Here is a 20,456-nt window from a genome sequence, read left to right on the forward strand (position 1 = left end):
AACACAAATATTCCGCTTACTTCTGCTTTAATTGAAAGGAAATGACATTGATCATTCACTGGTTACACCAAATTGAGTTTCTGTCAGGGACAAAATCACCTGAAACGACATTTACGCATCTGTGGACACTAAAACAGTTTACTGAAAGTGAACATGTGAGTATTTTAGGTTGAGTAACTTGTGTTGTAAGATAAACTGAGTAATAAAAATACCTTTAATTTGACTTTGTCATCAGTGAAAAGCTGATTTAATCCCATGAAATATGAGGAACGATTACCTCAAAATGTTATACTGTACAACTTACATTACATCAATTTGATATTATTTATGTATTGAAATAATGAAACAGCTTTAATGCTGCCTCCATGTCTAGTCAATGTCATTTAGAACCTGTAGTTGTACAGTGGAGACCACTTCCCCAGACTTTATTATATTTTTTTAAATTATCATTATTAATCTTAATAGCAAGAACAATCACTACAAGCTCCTTTCTCCCAACTTGAGTAGCTCTTTCAAACAAACACACTGTTTAGCAGAAAAACTCACAGTATGCTCTCTGACTCACAACCTCACTTTTACTTGAGTAGACATGATCTTTTTTTGTTGTTGTTGTTGTTGATGAACATGAACACAGAAAAATGTGTGGCCCAAGACAAATTTCCCTCAGGGGACAATAAAGTTTACTTGATTTGACTTGATAATATATACAGGGATATATAAACGACATAATTTCTGACGTTCATTTCCTCATAGATTGTAACTGATAGATTCTCAATAATACAGTATTTTATGTTCACAACTCAAATTCCTGCAACTGCCTTTAGTTTGTTATCAGAGGGTTTTTTGTGCAGCAGTTGTATTAAACCACATCAGTGTGTACTAGCAGCGCAGAAATACACAGCTGAATCTGAGGAGTCGACTGTGAGGATGATCAGAGACCCTCTCTGTCTGTCTTCACCTTTTAACTGGAATCTGTCTTTAAAGGACAATTCCGGGCGAATTCAACTCTGGGGTGTATTTTCATATCATTTTAGGTCTAAAAGAATGAATCTGAAGATTTTCAGTTTAATCGCTCCTGTTTTGCGGTAGTTGCGTCTGTCCCCGCGTCCCCACGGCAGCAATGAATGGGAGTGGATGTAAGTTCCGCTGTTTAGGCTGTTTCCAGCCCTCAAAGCCGCAATTTTTTTCCACAGACAGCATCAGATGGCTACTCAAACATGCACCGAGAAGTTTATTTACTTCAAGCAAGTCGACATGTTTGTAAAAGTCGATCTAATTCAAAGTCTCCCGGAGTCTCGCGCGAGCCCGAAGTTGCAGTGCTGGTGTATTCAGGCGCAGTCGGAGCTACCATTTGTGTCATAAACACAGGAATATCAACTCTTTACTTGCTTGAAGTGTACATTTTTTTCCACAGACAGCGTCAGGTGGCTACTCAAACATGCGCCGAGAAGTTTTTTTTACTTGAAGCAAGTAAAGAGTTGATATTCCTGTGTTTATGACACAAACGGTAGCTTTTCCCACTGCATGTGAACACACCGCGCACGGCAACTGGGTCTCGCGCGAGACTCCGGGAGACTTTGAATTAGATCTAGTTTTACAAACATGTCGGCTTGCTTGAAGTAAATAAACTTCTCGGTGCATGTTTGAGTAGCCATCTGACGCTGTCTGTGGAAAAAAATTGCGGCTTTGAGGGCTGGAAACAGCCTAAACAGCGGAACTTACATCCACTCCCATTCATTGCTGCCGTGGCGATGCGCGGACAGATGCAACTACCACAAAACAGGAGCGATTCAACTGAAAATCTTCAGATTCATTCTTTTAGACCTAAAATGATATGAAAATACACCCCAGAGTTGAATTCGCCCGGAATTGTCCTTTAAACTGGTCCTCGTAGATTGCGTTACCCCCGAGGACCGTGTACCCGATGAGGCTCATGGACCGACTGCTCCCTTTGTGTTGGTACCACAGCATCGTCTGGAGGCTGCTGTCGTCATGACTGCACTTTATCATGAGCTCCTTCGTCCCGCTCCTCACGACCTGAGACGAGGACTGTTTAAAGATGACACTCTCCACTTTTCCTGTAAAATTAAAAAATGAAATAAAATCAAAAAAGTGTTGCAATGTTGAGGAATTCTTCATCTTTGAATCCCAAACACCAAAACTTGCAAAGATAAAATGTATTATACTGACTTACCTGTCAGCAGGACCAGTAAAAATCCAAATGTGAATGAAGCTGAACAACACATCCTGGAAACTACACTCAAACCAAGACCTGTGCAGTAACGTCAAAATAAAAATAAAGTTTATAATTGCATAGAGAAAGACTTCGTCAGAGGTGGAGCATGTATGTTGGTCTATAGTCTGACAAACTTACTGACTGAATGAGAGATGAGTATTTTCTCAGTACATCATCATCTCCTCTTCTCCACCTCCTCCCTCTCCTCACAGCTGATCTCATCATCTGATCATTTATTTATGATAATGAATTTGAAATAATGAAATGCATCTGAACTTTATTCTCATGTTGCTTTTTTAATAATTAATTTATCTGACAGTAAATAATTGTGATGCCATTATATTTTTAATGGTGCACATTATTACTCTTATGGGTTAATATCATGCTAAGAATTAAAGACACTTGTTTTGTTTCTTTTTGGTCAATAGAAAACATTAAGAATGTGTTATCACAGAAAAGATGGATTTAAAAAAATAACACACAATCTATACAGGAAGTGACACCTCACTTTAACTGTAACTTGCCCAGTTGGAAGCTAACTTCAGCTCGTCAACGTTTTTGTATGTTGTGTTGTGGGCTGGCTCCAGGCTTATCATACTTTTGTTTATCCACATTTAGTCCATAGCATTGAATGTGTGACAAGCTCATTTTTGAAATAATTATTTGAGTGGCTGAGCTTTTCAGTTGGTTGGTTAGTTGATTGATTGGCCTACGTTTGATGTTTTGATTGATGATTTTTTGGCAAATATGAATATGTTCTCCTTATCCTGTTATGAGCTTTATTCATCATAACACTGTCATGTCCGCCATGTGTTCCTTGGTTTAGTTTTCTGTTTTATTATGAAATATCCCTGGTCTTCTTCCTGCCCTCTTGTGTCTTTCTCCTTTAATCAGCCCCTGACCCATCCTAATCCCTGTGGATTTATACTCCCCTGTTTTTCATTTTTGCTCGTATAAACGACAACATGCTGCATGTGATTATGTTTATGATCATCATCGTTTCTGTCATATGTTCATTTCCTCATCGATTGTAGATACAGTATTTTATGTTCACAACTCAACTCAATTTCCTGAAACTGCCTTTAGTTTGTTATCAGAGGGTTTTTTGTGCAGCAGTTGTATTAAACCACATCAGTGTGTACTAGCAGCGCAGAAATACACAGCTGAGTCTGAGGAGTCGACTGAGGGGATGATCAGAGACCCTCTCAGTATGTCTTCTCTTTTTAACTGGAATCTGTCTTTAAACTGGTCCTCGTAGACCGGGTCAGCCGTGAGGACCGTGTACCCGATGAGGCTCATGGACCGACTGCTCCCTTTGTGTTGGTACCACAGCATCGTCTGGAGGCTGCTGCCGTCATGACTACAGTTTAACATGAGCTCGGTCCCACTCCTCACGACCTGAGATGACGACTGTCTAAATATGACACTCTGCACTTTTCCTGTAAAACAAAAACAAACAAACCCCCCAAGAAATCAGAAAAGTGTTGCAATGTTTAGGAATTAATCTTTAAATCCCAAACACCAAAACTTGCAAAGATAAAATGTATTATACTGACTTACCTGTCAGCAGGAACAGTAAAAATCCAAATGTGAATAAAGCTGAACAACACATCCTGGAAACTACAACTCAAACCAAAACCTGTGCAGATACGTCAAAATAAAAATAAAAAGTTTTTAATTACATATAGAAAACCATTGTCAGAGGTGGAGCATGTATGTTGGTGACAAACTTACTGACTGAATGAGAGATTAGTATTTTCTCAGTACATCATCACCTCCTCTTCCCCGCCTCCTCCCTCTCCTCAGCTGATCAGTGACTGCCACACTAACTTATAATGAAATGCATTTTAATTTTGTTCTCATGTCACTTTTTAAAATTTAATTTCTTTAATTAATTTGTCTGACATGACATTATTACAGTGAATAATCGTGCTGCCATTATATTCTTACTGATGCATATTATTGCTCTTATGGGTTAATATCATGCTCAAAGACTGCTCCTATTGTTTGATCAATTTTAAAAAAGATTGCACGAACTGGGCAAATTTGAAACAGTTGTTGTGAATAGTCAGAGTAATTGATAGTCTGTAACTCTAAATATATGACAGTCTAAATTTAAGTATACTGTAGGCTTAAATTTCTCAAATTTTGTTTGCTATGTCCTGTATGGGTAACACTTTACAATAAGGGTCCCTTAATTAACGTTAGTTAGTGCATTATTAGGCATTAATATACTGTATAAACTAATGTGTTAATTAATGATGAGTAATGCATACATAATGATAACTAATTACATTATTCAACTTTTAAATGTATTAACTAACTTAAACATTAATGAACTGCTTACTTATAGGCTACATTAATTAATGTGTTTCCTAACCCTAATACATAATAATGATTGTTAATATGCAGTTAATTAATGCTTAATAATGTACTAACTAACGTTAATTAAGGGACCCTTATTGTAAAGTGTTACTGGCTACCATAATAATATCTATAATGTGAATATACTAATGATAATGGCAAAATAACAACAACAGAGAAAAACAAGAACAGGGTTTTTGGTAGTGGGGAGACATTAAACCACATCACTGTGTACTGGCAGCACAGAAATACACAGCTGAGTCTGACAGAGTCACATTGTGAATCTGCAGAGCTCCTGTCTTGACGTCCTTTCTTGTGATCTCAAAGTGGTTGAGGAACTGCTGCTCATAGTTTGGTTTACTGGGGTAGTTGCTGTATCCCATCAAGCTCATCGAACCAACTCCTTTCTCTCCATTTTGCTGGTACCAGAGCATGACATCCAGGTTTCCGTCATCGTGACTGCATTTAATCTCCACACTCGTCGTTAAATTGAGGATTCTTGGATGAGACGGCTGAAACGTCACACTCTGTGTTCGATCTGTGGAGGGAAAAAAACACAATTACTTGATTAAAAAAATAAAATAAAATCATTGCTGTATAAAAACAACAACATATTATCTCTTTTGGAGTTAATTTAATTACATGGAAGAAAGATGAGGAGAAATCCAATCACAGTTGGAGACATCCTCGCTGCTGCAGGAGAGACGCAGCTTCATCTAATGACGACCTGTAACAAGAGAGACGTTCCTTCTCATGCACATGCACACATCTCATATAGAGAAGATAAATGAGTGGGGTTTTGAGTGGGGGAGTGGCATTAACCATATCACTGTGTACTGGCAGCACAGAAATACACAGCTGAGTCTGACAGAGTCACATTGTGAATCAGCAGAGCTCCTGTCTTGACGTCCTTTCTTGTGATCTCAAAGTGATTGAGGAACTGCTGCTCATAGTTTGGTTTACTGGGATAGTTGCTGTATCCTATCAAGCTCATCGAACCACCTCCTTTCTCTCCTTTTTGTTGGTACCAGAGCATGGTAAAGAGGTTTCCGTCATCGTGACTGCATTTAATGTCCACTCTGGTCGTTAAATTAAGGATTCTTGGATGAGACAGCTGAAACGTCACACTCTGTGTTCGATCTGTGGAGGAAACAAAACACAAATTGTAATTTAAAAACATTAAAATCATTGCAGCATAAAAAAACAATATATTATCTCTTTTGTAGTTAATTTAATTACATGAAAGCAAGATGAGGAGAAATCCAATCACAGTTGGAGACATCTTTGCTGGTGCTGCTGCTGCTGCTGGAGAGACACAGCTTCATCTAATGACGACCTGTAACAAGAGAGACGTTCCTTCTCATGCACATGCACACATCTCATATAGAGAAAAGAGATGAGTGGGGTTTTTAGTGGGGGAGTGGCATTAACCATATCACTGTGTACTGGCAGCACAGAAATACACAGCTGAGTCTGACAGAGTCACATTGTGAATCAGCAGAGCTCCTGTCTTGACGTCCTCTCTTGTGATCTCAAAGTGATTGAGGAACTGCTGCTCATAGTTTGGTTTACTGGGGTAGTTGCTGTATCCTATCAAGCTCATCAAACCACCTCCTTTCTCTCCTTTTTGCTGGTACCACAGCATGTAATAGAGGTTTCCATCATCATGACTGCATTTAATCTCCACACTGGTCGTTAAATTGAGGATTTTTGGATGAGACGGCTGAAACGTCACACTCTGTGTTCGATCTGTGGAAGGAAAAAAACACAAGTACTTGATGCAAAGTCATAATTTGAAAACATCAAAATCATTGCAGCATAAAAAACAACAACATATTATCTCCTTTGAAGCTAATTTAATTACATGGAAGCAAGATGAGGAGAAATCCAATCACAGCTGGAGACATCCTTGCTGCAGCTTCATCTGATGACGACCTCATGCACATGCACACATCTCATCATTTAGACTAGAGAAAAGAGACGAGAGGGGTTTTTAGTGGGGGAGTGGCATAAACCATATCACTGTGTACTGGCAGCACAGAAATAAACAGCAGAGTCTGACAGGTCTGCACTGAGAAGAGTCAGCTCTCCTGTCGTTGTAGCTTCTTTTGTGAGCTTGAATTGTTTTTGATATTCTCCCTCATAGGTCTGGTCAGTGTTTGCATATCCATATCTACGGAGCCCCCAAAGGGACATGGAAGGAATTTTTTTTATTGCGAGATCTCGCAATACTTTTGCGAGATCTCGCAAAATATTGCGAGATCTCGCAAAGAGTATTGCGAGATCTCGCAATACTTTTTGCGAGATCTCGCAAAGAGTATTGCGAGATCTCGCAATACTTTTTGCGAGATCTCGCAAACCGAAACCGAAGTGAAACGGAGCATACACATCACCATAATAGGCTACAGAAGTTGCAACCATGGAGGACGACTTGGAGCGGTTCCTCGTGTCTCGAGAGGTCCCCAAAGAAGACATCACACGAATGAAGAGAGACAAGGTGAGCATAAAATTCATTCAATAACTTAACGTTAATTCAGCAACACCGAGCATTCTCCGTACATTCGTGGCTAACAAAGTTAGCGTTAATGCTATGCTATCTTAAGCTAATGTTAGTAACGTTTGTAGTTAGATATGTAGAGTAACGTTAGAGTTCTCAACGGGCCTGACAATTAAACCGGTCTGTGGGTGTCGAAGCCCCCACTTAGCCTACTAAAAGTAATCAACGCCGAACGTGACCCAATAAAAATAAAACAAATGTAACGGTGATGCGTTATTGTTTCGTTTTAATATAGGGCAGGCGCACTTGATAGCCTTATAACAGTGGGTACGTTTACATGGACAGTTTCAAACGGTTTCAGAAAGGTTTGGTTTAAATCAATCTGTTTAAAGATTTCAGCTTGAGCGTATACATGGGTTACAAAGTAAACTGGTTGGGTGTTTACATGCACCGACGAAACAAACGCTTCGAATGTGCCCGCAGCCGTGAGTGATTGCGTTACTATGGTTACAACAGTATCGATTATGGAAGTGCTACTGTGCCGAAATACATCGTTTGTTGAGCGCAGTCTTTGCTGTTATAATATTTCTCTGTATTAAACAGCAGCGTGGCATATTCCTAATTTTAGCAGGAAAAGAAGAGAGAGTCTTTCCACTTGTTGTCCGAAAATTCATGCAGAGAGAGAGAGGAGGAGGAGGAGGAGGAGGAGGAGGAGGAGGAGGAAGCGGTGCGCAGCCGGTGTTGTGCCGAAAAGAGACTACCTGCAGAAAAACGACTGCCCGGGCAGGCAGTCTCTTTTCGGCACAACAACAGCGGCGCACCGCTTCCTCCTCCTCCTCCTCCTCCTCCTCTCTCTGCATGAATTTTCGGACACCAAGTGGAAACAGAACTTCCGTTATGAAATGTCTTGCTCAACATTTTCCCATATTACACGGACATTTTCACTTGAGTGACAGCCAGGCAGGCACGGCTCGTACCTGCTCAAGCGTGCGTGCGTGCGTACGTAGCCTATACACACGTAAGTCCTGAACGAACGCAGCCAGGCATCAACCCGTTTCAAGTGTATACATGACAGACAGATCTCTTTAGAAAAGGTTTAAACCACCCCCTTCAATCTGGTTGGAATTTCAACCGGTTTGGGGTAATTGAAACGGTTTGAGGTGTTTACATGAAGTATTTTCAATCGGTTTGGTCTCCCAAACCTTTCTGAAACCGATTGAAACTGTCCATGTAAACGTACCCAGTGATGACATGATATGATGGAACTTGAATAAAGAACAAAACTGGTTGCCATGGCTGGTCCCTGCATACTGTAGACTGTAGACAGAAAGTGGTGGATAGAGGCTGGCCTGGTAAATATCATCGTGACTAGATGGTTAACGTTCCGTGCCAGTGATTTATCATGGTATAACGTTAGAGAAATTAATATAGCCTACACGTTTTGTGGTACAGGTGGCTTAAAGAGCTGGGCTTGTCCTAGTGAGCTTTGCACAAGGTGTAATTAAAAAGCAACTCTTGCCCGGTCAGTGGAACCCGTGAACAGGGACCTTACAGCACAATCCAATCTCCATTTGCAGATTAATGTATTAATGACCCAAACAAAAACAACACTACTTAAAATAATAAGAACTGGACAAGGATCTCTGACAGAGCACTGTCTTTAACTTTATTAGCATGAATACCTTTCTGAAACATACATAAATCAATGTAGAAGCCATTTCAAACTAATTTGAAGAATTTATATTTAAGTCAGCAAATGAAATCTTTATTTTAAATGATTAATCATAAAGTTTAATGTTGTTGAAATGTATTATGTATTTTAATATAAGTAAGTGGGTTGTTTATGTTAATTCATGGATTATGCTATACCTGTCCATAAGATGCTTGGTTATGGGTGGAGTTTTAGTTATATAGGTCAGCCAGCCATGATGTGTTGATGTTGAAACTGGTAAAGAGGAATCTGCCACTACAGTGAATAAGTAAATACATTTGAATAAATAAATGGGATGTCACTTGCAGGGATAAACTAGATTTCTGATTTATAGAAATAGACATAATGGAATTTGTGTGAAGTAGGCCAGCTTTCTGTCTGGCATCTTTATGTACAATATTTTACTGTACTTACCGTAAGACCAGCTATGTCCAGTAGCACTGAAACACTGCATTGACACTATTATCTCTCTCTCTCTCTCTCTCTCTCTCTCTCTCTCTCTCTCTCTCTCTCTCTCTCTCTCTCTCTCTCTCTCTTTGTCTCTCTCGTGTTTACAGGTTGACAAGGCAGTATTGCGCATCATGACTGATGAGCAAATTACAAAATACATAACGTCATATGGTGACCGAGTAGCTGTCCTATCTTTCTGTGAACAAACACAGTGCCATAGCACCAATAAAGAGACTCTTTTACAGAGATTAAAAAATAAAATAGGGGCACGCAAAATGAAATCAAAGACAAAAGGATTACTGAGTGGTACCCCAGATGATCCCCCAAATACCATGGCCAGACGAAAAAATATGGCAGCAGAGAAGACTTCAAGGAAGGTTGAAATTGGATGGCTTCATTTTGGCAGTAATGGATACAGTCAAGTACGGACCAACAATGGTGGAGGCACAAGACATGCTACATTGGCAAAAACAACAACTGTTGCTCAGATCATGGATTTAGGAAAGGACCTATTTTTTCCTGATGGGCACTCCACAAAAGGGCCAGCTGAAGACTTCACGTTTGACATCTGTGATTTTAAAATGAACACAATTCTCTTGGATAACACTGTAGGCCAAATGTATGAACAAACTAAACTGAAGCTACTCAGATTTTACATTTGCACAAAAGAGGGAGCTCCAACAGATCACTCCTCATCTGAAGAAAATGAGCTGCTTGAAGATGAAGAAAATGAGCTGCTTGAAAATGAAGAAAATGAGCTGCTTGAAGATGGATCTCACTCAGATGATACCATCGCAGATCTGCAGGATCATTCACATTCATCTGACAGTGACGGAAGCACCCAGGTATATGGAACAAAGACAGATGTAAATAATTTTCTCAAAGATTACTCTTCAGTCAATAACTTTATTACAACTTTCTATCTACATATACCTGCAACCCTGGGGTGTGTGTGTGTGTGTGTGTTGCATCGCATCTCAATACATTTTTTGGGGGGGGGGGTCAGTGTATGTGTACAAACAAGGCTTTATGTGTTATATTGTATATGAATGTGCAGGTCACAGCTTGTCCATTAAGAGTATTTTGGAGTTGTTGGATGGTGTATTTGATGAGTTTTGAGGAACGGAGCATTCGTTTACTGAGCAGCATACGTCTCTGCTTCATGGCTCTAAAAGCAACAGGCACTGATAAATAAAGGGAATACACCTACTCATATGACTATAGGGATTATTACAATAGGTAAATTTGCCAGCATGTTCAACCATCCCTTTAATAGACTTTGTGTTTTGATATGTATTTTTACACAGCATTTAATATTAAATGTGGAGCATGTGTTCTGATGTTACTGCTGACAACATTAAAACCTTCTGTCTTTGATTTGTTTTCAGTTGCTACCAAGATCAAAAAAGATAAGGGCAACATCCGAGACTGAGACAGCACAAAGTCCAGGTCCATCACATCCCTTTCAGTCAACCCCAACAGACATTAATAAAACCACAAGTGAGGTTAGTTTACTGGACCCCTTGTTTGATGAGGCAGATACACTTCTGTGGGATCCAGACGATGACCTGCTGGTTATAAAATTGACTAATGTTGAGGAGGATGCAGATGTCACACAGGTAATGTTTTATCTAGAATTTCTATATGAAAATATTTTTCTTTTACTTTCATTTCAAATGTTTAGTGGTGTGTCATGCACAACTTGTATTAAAAACAAATACCCATTGTTATCTTTAGTGAAAGTGGAAGTCAGTTAAGTCCTTTTGACCTAATTCCTGGGATTGTGCAGCAATTGTAACTCTGATTTATGACTTTATTATACTGTTCTGTCTCTGAAATGTAAGCCGTTTGCCTTTTTCATTTCTCAAAAATTAAGTGGACTTTTTACATGCTATCTGGAGTGTTCTTAATTTTGACTAGAAGTTACGCTAATGTAGAAGAGTCATTTAGAAAGACTTTAATAAATAATAGTCTGCAATGACATCATAGATTTTATGATTAATGTGTCTGCTGTCATTTATTGATTGATATCTTTATCTTTAGATATCAATCAATAAATGACAGCAGACACATTTATTGTATTCTTCAGAGCACTGAGGTGAGTGGAGAACCTACGCAGGCTATACAGCACCTATTGCCTTCAGGTGAAGGCCTGCCTACACTGGATGAACAGCAGTCCACACATGAGGAGGCAGTGCAAACTGCCCAGGTAATACACACCACTTCAAGCAACTCTGATGTTCTCAGGGTTAACTTGTATTGGGGTACGAGATCACAAATTTTGAATAGAAAACAGTTTGAGGAGGGGTGCAGTTTGTAACAGGGTCTCACAAAAAGATACTTGAGTTGTGAGTTGCTTCATGAGAAACATAGGACCCTAAATTATTTTAACCTTGGTACAAACATGCCAAAAGCTAGGATACTTTGGCCTCTGCTTTATTCATTGACCACTCTGTTTTTTGTGTGTGTGTTTTGTTCTTCTAGCAGGACAGTGGGCCAAATTTGCCCTCAGATTCAAGCAGCCAGTTGTCATCATCAACAGCCTTCTCTGTCTCTCTCCTCCCTCAGTCTTTTTCTCTCCTCTCTCCCATCCTCCCCCCGTCCTCCCTGTCTCTTTCCTCACCTTCTTTCTCTCTCCTCCCTCAGTCTTTTTCTCTCCTCTCTCCCATCCTCCCCCCGTCCTCCCTGTCTCTTTCCCCACCTTCTTTCTCTCTCCTCCCTCAGTCTTTTTCTCTCCTCTCTCCTCTCCTCTCTCCCCTCCTACCCCCGTCCTCCCTGTCTCTTTCCTCACCTTCTTTCTCTCTCCTCCCTCAGTCTTTTTCTCTCCTTGGTACAAACATGCCAAAAGCTAGGATACTTTGGCCTCTGCTTTATTCATTGACCACTTTGTTTTTTTGTGTGTGTTTTGTTCTTCTAGCAGGACAGTGGGCCGAATTTGCCCTCAGATTCAAGCAGCCAGTTGTCATCATCAACATCAGCCAACCCAGGAGATCCAGAGACCACACAACGTGCTTCCATATGCAGGATTAAGGTTGTTAGTGATCTTTTGGCTGTATTTATGGACGGCAGCATCATGAATAAGACTTTAAAGATGGACTTTGTCAACGAAAAGGCTGTTGATGATGCTGGCGTATCAAGAGAGGTGTACACAGCCTTTTGGGAACAATTCCTAGAACAGTGTGAAGGGGAAATGGAACGTGTTCCAAGGCTTAGGCCAGATTTCTCAGAGGCTGAATGGCGAGCGGTTGGACACATTTGGGTGAAAGGGTTTTTAGACCATGGGGTCATGCCAGTGAAGCTCTCGATGGCCTTCATTTTAGCATGCATCAGTGGAATTGACTCTGTTGATACAGACATGTTGATGTCATCGTTCCTAAACTACTTACTTCCCATCGAGAGAGCAGCTGTTGAGAAGGCTCTAGAGGGCTTAATGGATGAAGGTGATCAAGAGGACTTGCTCGACCTTTTCACACGAATGGGTTCTCATTTCTTACCTCCGGAGAACAGCATGAAGTCTGCCATAGAAGTAATGGCCCATAAAGCCATTCTCCAAGAGCCCAAGTATATAATTGATTGTTTCTCCACTCCCATGTCACTTGTAAAGTTTAAACTACCAGATAAGAAAAGTGTGTTGAGTCTGTATGAGTTAAAGAAGCCTACAGGCAAAAGAGTGATGCAGCTGCTTGAAGCAACAAAGGTGGTACTGTCCCAAAGAGAACAAGCGACCTTAAACCATCTTCAACGCTATGTCAAAAATGCAGATGTAGCCAAAGCCGAGAAAATCTTGCGCTTCTGCACAGGTTCTTCAGTTATATGTGTTGAGAAAATCATGGTCAGTTTTAATGCTGAAACAGGCCTCAACAGGAGGCCTGTTGCCCACACTTGTGGAGCTACACTCGATGTGCCGTGTACATACAGTTCTTACCCAGAATTCCGCACAGAGTTTGATAACGTACTGTCAAGCAACTACTTAGAAATGGATATCATTTGAACTTAAGAGCAATCTTGATCAGGCCAAATAGTAACAGGCCTCATTGTATGGTTGATTCTATTTTATTTATTTATTTATTTTCATTTGTCTGTTTTTGTTGTCATTTAAACATCTGATGCACTGAACGTAGTGGTAAGCAATCTTTCATTTCATTTATATCAGCCTGCAATTGTATTTTTCTATTGGTGCAATAGTACACCATACTTTTTATATTGATTTTATATTTTGAATTATACTTTGAAAATTACTGCAGCATTCATTTACATAAGTTTGAGTCTAACCCAGCTTCAATGCTGAACTTGTTCCTAAAAAGCATATTAGTGTAATTTTCTGTAATTTACAGAGTTGTCTATCACTGGTAGAATTGTTAATTACTGATGTTTAAGTCATGCCAGTAGGTTGCTCATTCAGAAACAGTTTGAAACTCAATGTTGAGATACAAATGAGCGTTCCTGTTTACAAATGTATAAGCTGATTTTGCCTGTGAGATGGCCTTCAGAATGATTGTAATATTTCCATTATATTACTTTAATTTACTGCTGGAACTTAATGCCATCACATACAGTATATTTTTATTGAATGTGAGTGCATTTTGCCATGAAGTGACCTATAAGTACTGTAATGTAAATATTTGTATCAATTGTTTTTTATTGACAAACCAGTCAGATTAGGCAAACTTTACATTTATTCAGGGTTGCAGATTTCAAATGTTTTTCACAATTCATGCAGAATAATTAATAAATGTCCTGCTCCACTCTGATGTTACAGTGCTTGGCTACAAAGTTTGTTCATCCACAGATATCTTCACTGTCACATGTCACACACATGTCACTTGATTCGGGCTGCAACTAACAATTATTCCCATCTGAGAAATAGAAAACATTTTGTGACATTTTTACAAGAATATTTGACTTAAACGATTAATCAACTATCAAAATAGTTGGTGATTAAGTGTTACCCTACAGGGCATAATGAAATATCCCTGACTTAGAGAGATGCAGTGATGGCCTCTCTTAGGTGCCTATACAAGTTCACAGCCTGATAGGGATCTCTTGGTAGAGTCAGATGGGACTCCGCCATGAAGATGTTGCATAGTTCATATACATCTGGATCGCATGGTATCGGCCGGCGAAAGACACATTCATCTTTGCACAGCTGAAGATGTTCATCTTCAACAGGGGAAAGGAAGTCTCTGGTCCCATACAGTTGAGGCAATGCATACATCACATTGGGCCGACCACTGGGGACACTGATGTTTTTTGATGGTCTGATTGTGTGTGTATTCCAGATCTGTGCAGTGTCATCCAACTCATCCTGTTAAAAAGAATACAAAATACAATTAGGAAGAACTGTACATACATATACCTAAATAGTGCAACAAAAAATGTATCCACAATTCTCTCTGTCTCTTTCTTCTTTTTCTCTCCTCTCTCCTCTCCTCCCCCCATCCTCCCTGTCTCTTTCCTCACCTTCTTTCTCTCTCCTCCCTCAGTCTTTTTCTCTCCTGTCTCCCCCCTCTCTCTCTCACACACACACACTCTCTCCCCTCCTCCCTGTCTCTTTCCTCACCTTCTGTCTCTCTTCCCTCAGTCTTTTTCTCTCCTCTCTCCCCTGCTCCCTCCATCATTCCTGTCTCCCCCCCTCTCTCACACTCTCACTCACACACACACACCCCTACACCTCCTCCCCCCTCCCTGTCTCTTTCCTCAACTTCTGTCTCTCTCTTCCCTCAGTCTTTTTCTCTCCTCTCTCCCCTGCTCCCTCCATCATTCCTGTCTCCCGCCCTCTCTCTCACACACACACCCCTACACCCCCCCCCTCCCTGTCTCTTTCCTCAACTTCTGTCTCCCTCTTCCCTCAGTCTTTTTCTCTTCTCTCTCCCCTGCTCCCTCCATCATTAATTTCTCTCTCTCTCTCTCTCTCTCTCTCTCTCTCTCTCTCTCTCACCTGGATGAGTCCCATGCAACAGAACTGAAGGATGGCCTTGTCCAGAAATCCGCCGTCAAAGAATCCATTGTCTCTGATGTCTGCAAACAAGCACATCCAGAACTCCACACACTGGTTGCGCAGAAAACCCCACCAATACTCGATTCGTTGATTGGCGGTGCTTGCTCCCTCCAGGTAGCTATCAACAGCGCCGTCAGGATGGATCGGGACAAGGAACCGCTGAAAGCCTCTAACATAGCCGTTTTCGGTCCCGAGATCGCCTCTCACAATCCTAGGGCAGCCCCCTAAACGTTGGACTGCATCAACGTAATAACCCCCGATCAACTTTGGGTCACTACTCGTGGTATAGGCATTAAGCCAGATTATTTTCCTGGAAAAACCATCGATGCTTCCGTTGATACAAAAGCCATATGGCTTTAGTTTGTCATAGCTGTCCATGTGCCAAATGAAGTTAGGACCTCTAGAAAAGTAGCTCCGTCGTCTTAGGCGTCTTGCTTGCCTAAGTGACACTCCTCTCGGGTCCAGCTCCGTCAACACCAACCGCACATCCTCCTTCTTTACTCGTAGTCCATGTTCTCTACATTTAGCGTACATCCACCGGTACCCGTGAAGCTGGCCAGAGTACTGTAGTTCGTTGCTGATGAATTCAACCAGGACCCCAAGATCACAGTACTCTTTACGACGAGAAAGCCCCCTCGCCCTGAGTATTCTTTTCAGATGTCTCTCACTTATGTCAAAGCCATGTCTACGTGCAAGAACGCATTTGATATCTTTATATGTTAGGCCAATACCAAAATAGAAATCAATAAACTTCTCCCACGGATGATGGGTAGGCTCCTCCATCGCTGTGTCTGTTTTCTTCTTCTTCTTCTCGTGTTCCGGCAGGCTTCCGGTTCCGGTTCACTGACATAGGAAAAACTTTTGCGAGATCTCGCAATACTTTTTGCGAGATCTCGCAATACTTTTTGCGAGATCTCGCAATACTTTTGCGAGATCTCGCAATACTTTTTGCGAGATCTCGCAATACTTTTTGCGAGATCTCGCAATACTTTGCGAGATCTCGCAATACTCTTTGCGAGATCTCGCAAAAAAATTTTTTCCTTCCATGACCCCTTGGGGGCTCCGTACATATCCAATGAGGGTCATGGACATACTGTCCTTTTTTTGCTGATACCAGAACATCATTAGAAGGCTACTATCATCGTGACTGCAGTTAATATGGACTTCAGTTTTCTCCTTCACTAGTTGAGGAGGAGATTGCCAAAATATAACGGCGCCCACCTCGCCTGTGGAGAAAGCAGATTGTGGAAAATGTTATAAAACAGAAACAAGGAGAACATTTCAGCTTAAAAAATAGATAATGTAGACATTCACATAGCCTATAAGCCACAGTAAAACTCTGAATCTTACAATAAAAACAGACGAAGAGGAACCCAAAGGTTTGCATAGATGAAAACATCGTCAGGCTCTGGTGTGAGACAAGTGTCGCTCTGAGGAAAAACTATAGGCTCGGGTTGAGGAGGTGGTTGTGTCTGTGACTGTGTGCGTCTGTGTGTGTGTGTCAGTTAATTCATCACCACATCCTCCTGATAAAAAGCAGTATACCATGTGCTGTGCCTCCACCTGTTGGCCGAACCTACTCTGCAGCATCCTGTTCACAGTTTCTGCTGTTTTCTCCTCTTGCTTCTCAGTTCATGTGAATTAAGTGAGTGTAAATTGCAGTAGATCAGCTGACAAATGGAAATTAATTGGCAGCTGCTTTGATAATCAACTAATCAATTAATAGCCAATCATCAGTTTCGCACGAGTGATGATTTGCTGCTTACTTTTGTCAGACAGACGTGATAATAGATTGAATATCACTCCTTCTTCTGGTCTTTTAAAACCATTTAAAACCCACTTTTAGGCTTGATTTTATTTTCTTCCTTTTTATCATCTTCTTATTGTTTTCCTTTTGTTTATAATCATTTTTATTCCCTGTCTTAATGTACCCTTACTTTACTAACCTTCCTTAGTTGGTTTAGTCCTCCATTCTACTTTTAGAATAACTATTGCCTCATTTTACTGTATCTCACAGTTTTACTCTCTCTTAGTTTTACTTTTATGCCTTCTTCTGTTTTTAACTTTTTTATCCCATCTTTTCTTATCTTATCGTATCTCATCTTATCTCCTTCTATCGCATGCCCCCCTATCTGCATCCTGCATTTTAATGCTGCTGTATTGTGGTGGTCCATCTCCTACTGAATGGTTTTATGACACTTGTTTGTGACTTTGTCTTCTGTATGTTGTTTTTGTCAAGCACTTTGTAAAGTTGTGCTTTTAAAGGTGCTATACTAATAAAGTTATTATTATGATAGGGTTTTTTTGTGTTTGTTTCATATTCAGACATTTTTATTAGACAAAGACTGTTTCAAATTGCTTGGTTGTTTTGCTGCTGTGTCACATGATGCCATTGGTTTCCTGTTGTGTGTGTGTGTATGTGTGTTTTTATCTGCTGCATCATTATGGAGGTTTTTGTGTGAGAGAGTCACCGACTTTATCACTGTGTAGACTTGCGGCTCCGAAATATTCCCCGCTGTCTTCAGGGTGCGTCAGGTTCTGGATGTGAAGAACGGCTGTTTTCTCCCCATCACCACTCACTTTGAAGCGACTCTTGAATGGCTCCTCAACTTTGACCGTTTTAAAATATATATAGGCGATCAGTTTGAGGGAAGTGTCTCCTGGTGAGCGCTGATACCAGAGGATTGTGTCATAGGTTGAGATTTCATGAGTGAAGTTCAGGTTAACTTCACTGCCTGGGTTCGTCAGCAGCTCAGCTGGACTCTGATACACTTGTTTCTCTTTATTGAGGTAAACTCCTGTAAAATGAAGGAAGAAACAGTGTTAAGTTGTGCTCTGCTTTCTCGCTATACTGGATAAAACATTAGTACTGTATCTGCTTGGCATGAATGGCGAGGAAAACAGTAGTAACAAATGAACAATCAGATAGAGTGGACATCAATATTGTAGCTTACTGTAGTTCCTCCACTTAAAAAAATGAAATTAATGGGAATGATACCTTTAATCCAGATCACAGTGAAGATGCATGTGATGAAACGTGATGGTGTCATGGTGAATACTAGGGGGGCGCAGCGAGGCGAGCCCTGGCGCAGCTGGCGAGGCAGTGGCATTTTCCTTCAGTGCAACAACGTGCGCAGCAGATTCGGTAAATTGGCAGACTGCTGTGCGCCGAGATGGGAGTGGTTGCGCAGCAGGGGGAGGTGTCGACAGATTCACCTTGGCGCAGTGACAATTTGTTGCCGATAGACCATGCGGAGAGTGCGCCGAAAGCTCGCCAGCTCCAACCTGGTCTAATCTCAGTGCAAGGCGCAGCGCAGCCAGCGGACTGGTATTTTGACTGCCCAGCTCCGCAGTGCGCCCACGTCACTAAGACCTCACAGGCAGGTTTCCACAGTTCCAGGCACATTTAAATGCAATTATTAATAATAATAATAATAATAATAACAATAATAATAATAATAATAATAATAATAATCACAATAACCCCTATTTATTGTATCTGAATCAGCACATACACGTATATCTATATAGATTGTCCCGTCACACTGATGACAGATCAAAGGCTTGAAACTAGGGAGGGACTGGGACAAAAAAGCAGCCGTGGATGTCCCAAGAACAGGTGTTGACACTACACACTGTGCCGTTGCGATGATCAGCTATTTATTTATTTACTTATTGATTTATTAGAGGCCAGCGCTGCATCGTCACGCGACCATAACAAATAAAACTGAAAACAAATAAACTATCATCTCTCACAGCAAACCACAATCAGCCTCGGCATCATAGTGAGCAGATATTCACATCTCCCATCTCAGGTAAATTCTAAAGAAAAAAGAAAGCTCTCAATATGTCAGAGCAAACCTGGATAACATCATAATCTCCTCCCTCCCAGACTACTTTTGCATCATCAGCCCGTGAGGTCTGTTCGCGCGACCGGACACTGCCAGCTTGGACCACAAAGGTGAATCTGTTATGGGAAAGATTAATTAAAATTTTTATTTTTTTATTTTGCCTTTATTTAACCAGGTCGGTCCCATTGAGACACAATGGCCTCTTTTTCAAGGGAAGCCTGGCCAAGACAGCAGCAGAAAAGTTACTACACATACATGACACAGAAATCACACAACACACAGATAAAATACAATACAAGATAAAAGCAACAGGATTAAAAGTTCGGATTCACATTAAAACAAGAACAAGTGCGATATGAAGCTGCTCCAATTTCTCTCACACGAGTTTTCAAAGATCCAAGGTTGATCAGCTCCTTTAGCTTTAGAGTTTTCTGCAGTGCATTCCAAGCAGCAGGTGCAGCATACTTAAAACAGTGCTTACCAAATTCAGTGTTAACTTTGGGCACGTTTAATAAATAAAACTCATTTGAACGTAGGCGGTAATTGCTTTGAGATTTGGAGAGATAGTTACATAAATAGAGGGGGAGCAGACCCAAAATGACTTTATAAATAAAAATGAATGAAATAAAAATAATTTTGAACAAGTTTAATGGTTCATCTGTGGTGTGTGCAGCAGACTGGGGTGACTGCTCTAAGTCCAATCTGAGAAGTTTACATGTTGGTGACTATGCTATTACAAATAGTTATATTATAGGAAATACTATATAATTAATGTATGTCATGTACACTCTACAGAGCCAGGTCCAGGACCCTCTTCTGGTTTGTCAGGGAGGAATGTGGAGGAAGAGATGGAAGAGGGTACAGATGAAAGTGAGAGCGCAGAAACACAGGCGACAGAGAGTGAGGACGAAGATGTTGAAAGTAATTCAGAGGAGGATGGACTGAATGAGTGTACAGAAAGAGTCAGAAAGACCACAAAGAGGCAGGAAGAAAAACAAGCTGATGTTGAGGTATTTGAAAGGGAAGAAGATAATCTGACTAATGACCCTGATTTCTGGCCAGCAGATTTTACTGATCATTGTTTATTTCCTATTTAAGAATCAGTGTTGCAGCAAATAAATGAATCATGAATTCTGTACATGTCAACTGTCATGTTGTTCTTCTTTCACAAATATGGTAATGATAGTCAAAAATACCATTAAAATGCATAATTGTATGTAGCCTACGTAAAATAGCATCAAAAAATGTTGCCGCTGTGTTGGGGGCCCTGTAAAGATTCTTTTCATGGGGCCCAAAATCCCTAGCGGCGCCCCTGTTGAAAACAATAATAAATGTTGATTTCTAAAGAG

General features: G+C 40.6%; 2 protein-coding genes across 2 annotated transcripts in view; one reads left to right on the top strand and one right to left on the bottom strand.

The window, feature by feature from the left end:
• Positions 1-18,306, bottom strand: part of LOC146963388 (T cell receptor beta chain MC.7.G5-like) — a 28,558-nt gene extending 10,252 nt beyond the window's left edge. The window contains exons 1-2 of the mRNA XM_085767088.1: positions 18,255-18,306; positions 17,740-18,054 (exon numbers count right to left, since the gene is read on the bottom strand). Of these exons, the coding sequence (XP_085623214.1) occupies positions 17,740-18,054; positions 18,255-18,306 (367 nt within the window). The remainder of the gene's footprint in view (positions 1-17,739; positions 18,055-18,254) is intronic.
• On the top strand, positions 7,020-13,249 carry LOC146963389 (uncharacterized). Its single transcript, XM_085767946.1, has 3 exons — positions 7,020-7,097; positions 9,366-10,103; positions 12,176-13,249. Exons 1-3 carry the CDS (start codon positions 7,020-7,022, stop codon positions 13,247-13,249), a joined length of 1,890 nt encoding a protein of 629 aa, XP_085624072.1.
• Positions 18,307-20,456: the final 2,150 nt, after the last annotated feature.

This window comes from Trachurus japonicus, chromosome 22, assembly GCF_045865225.1.
Source record: "Trachurus japonicus isolate A0001 chromosome 22, Traja_1.0".
Taxonomy (NCBI): Eukaryota; Metazoa; Chordata; class Actinopteri; order Carangiformes; family Carangidae; genus Trachurus; species Trachurus japonicus.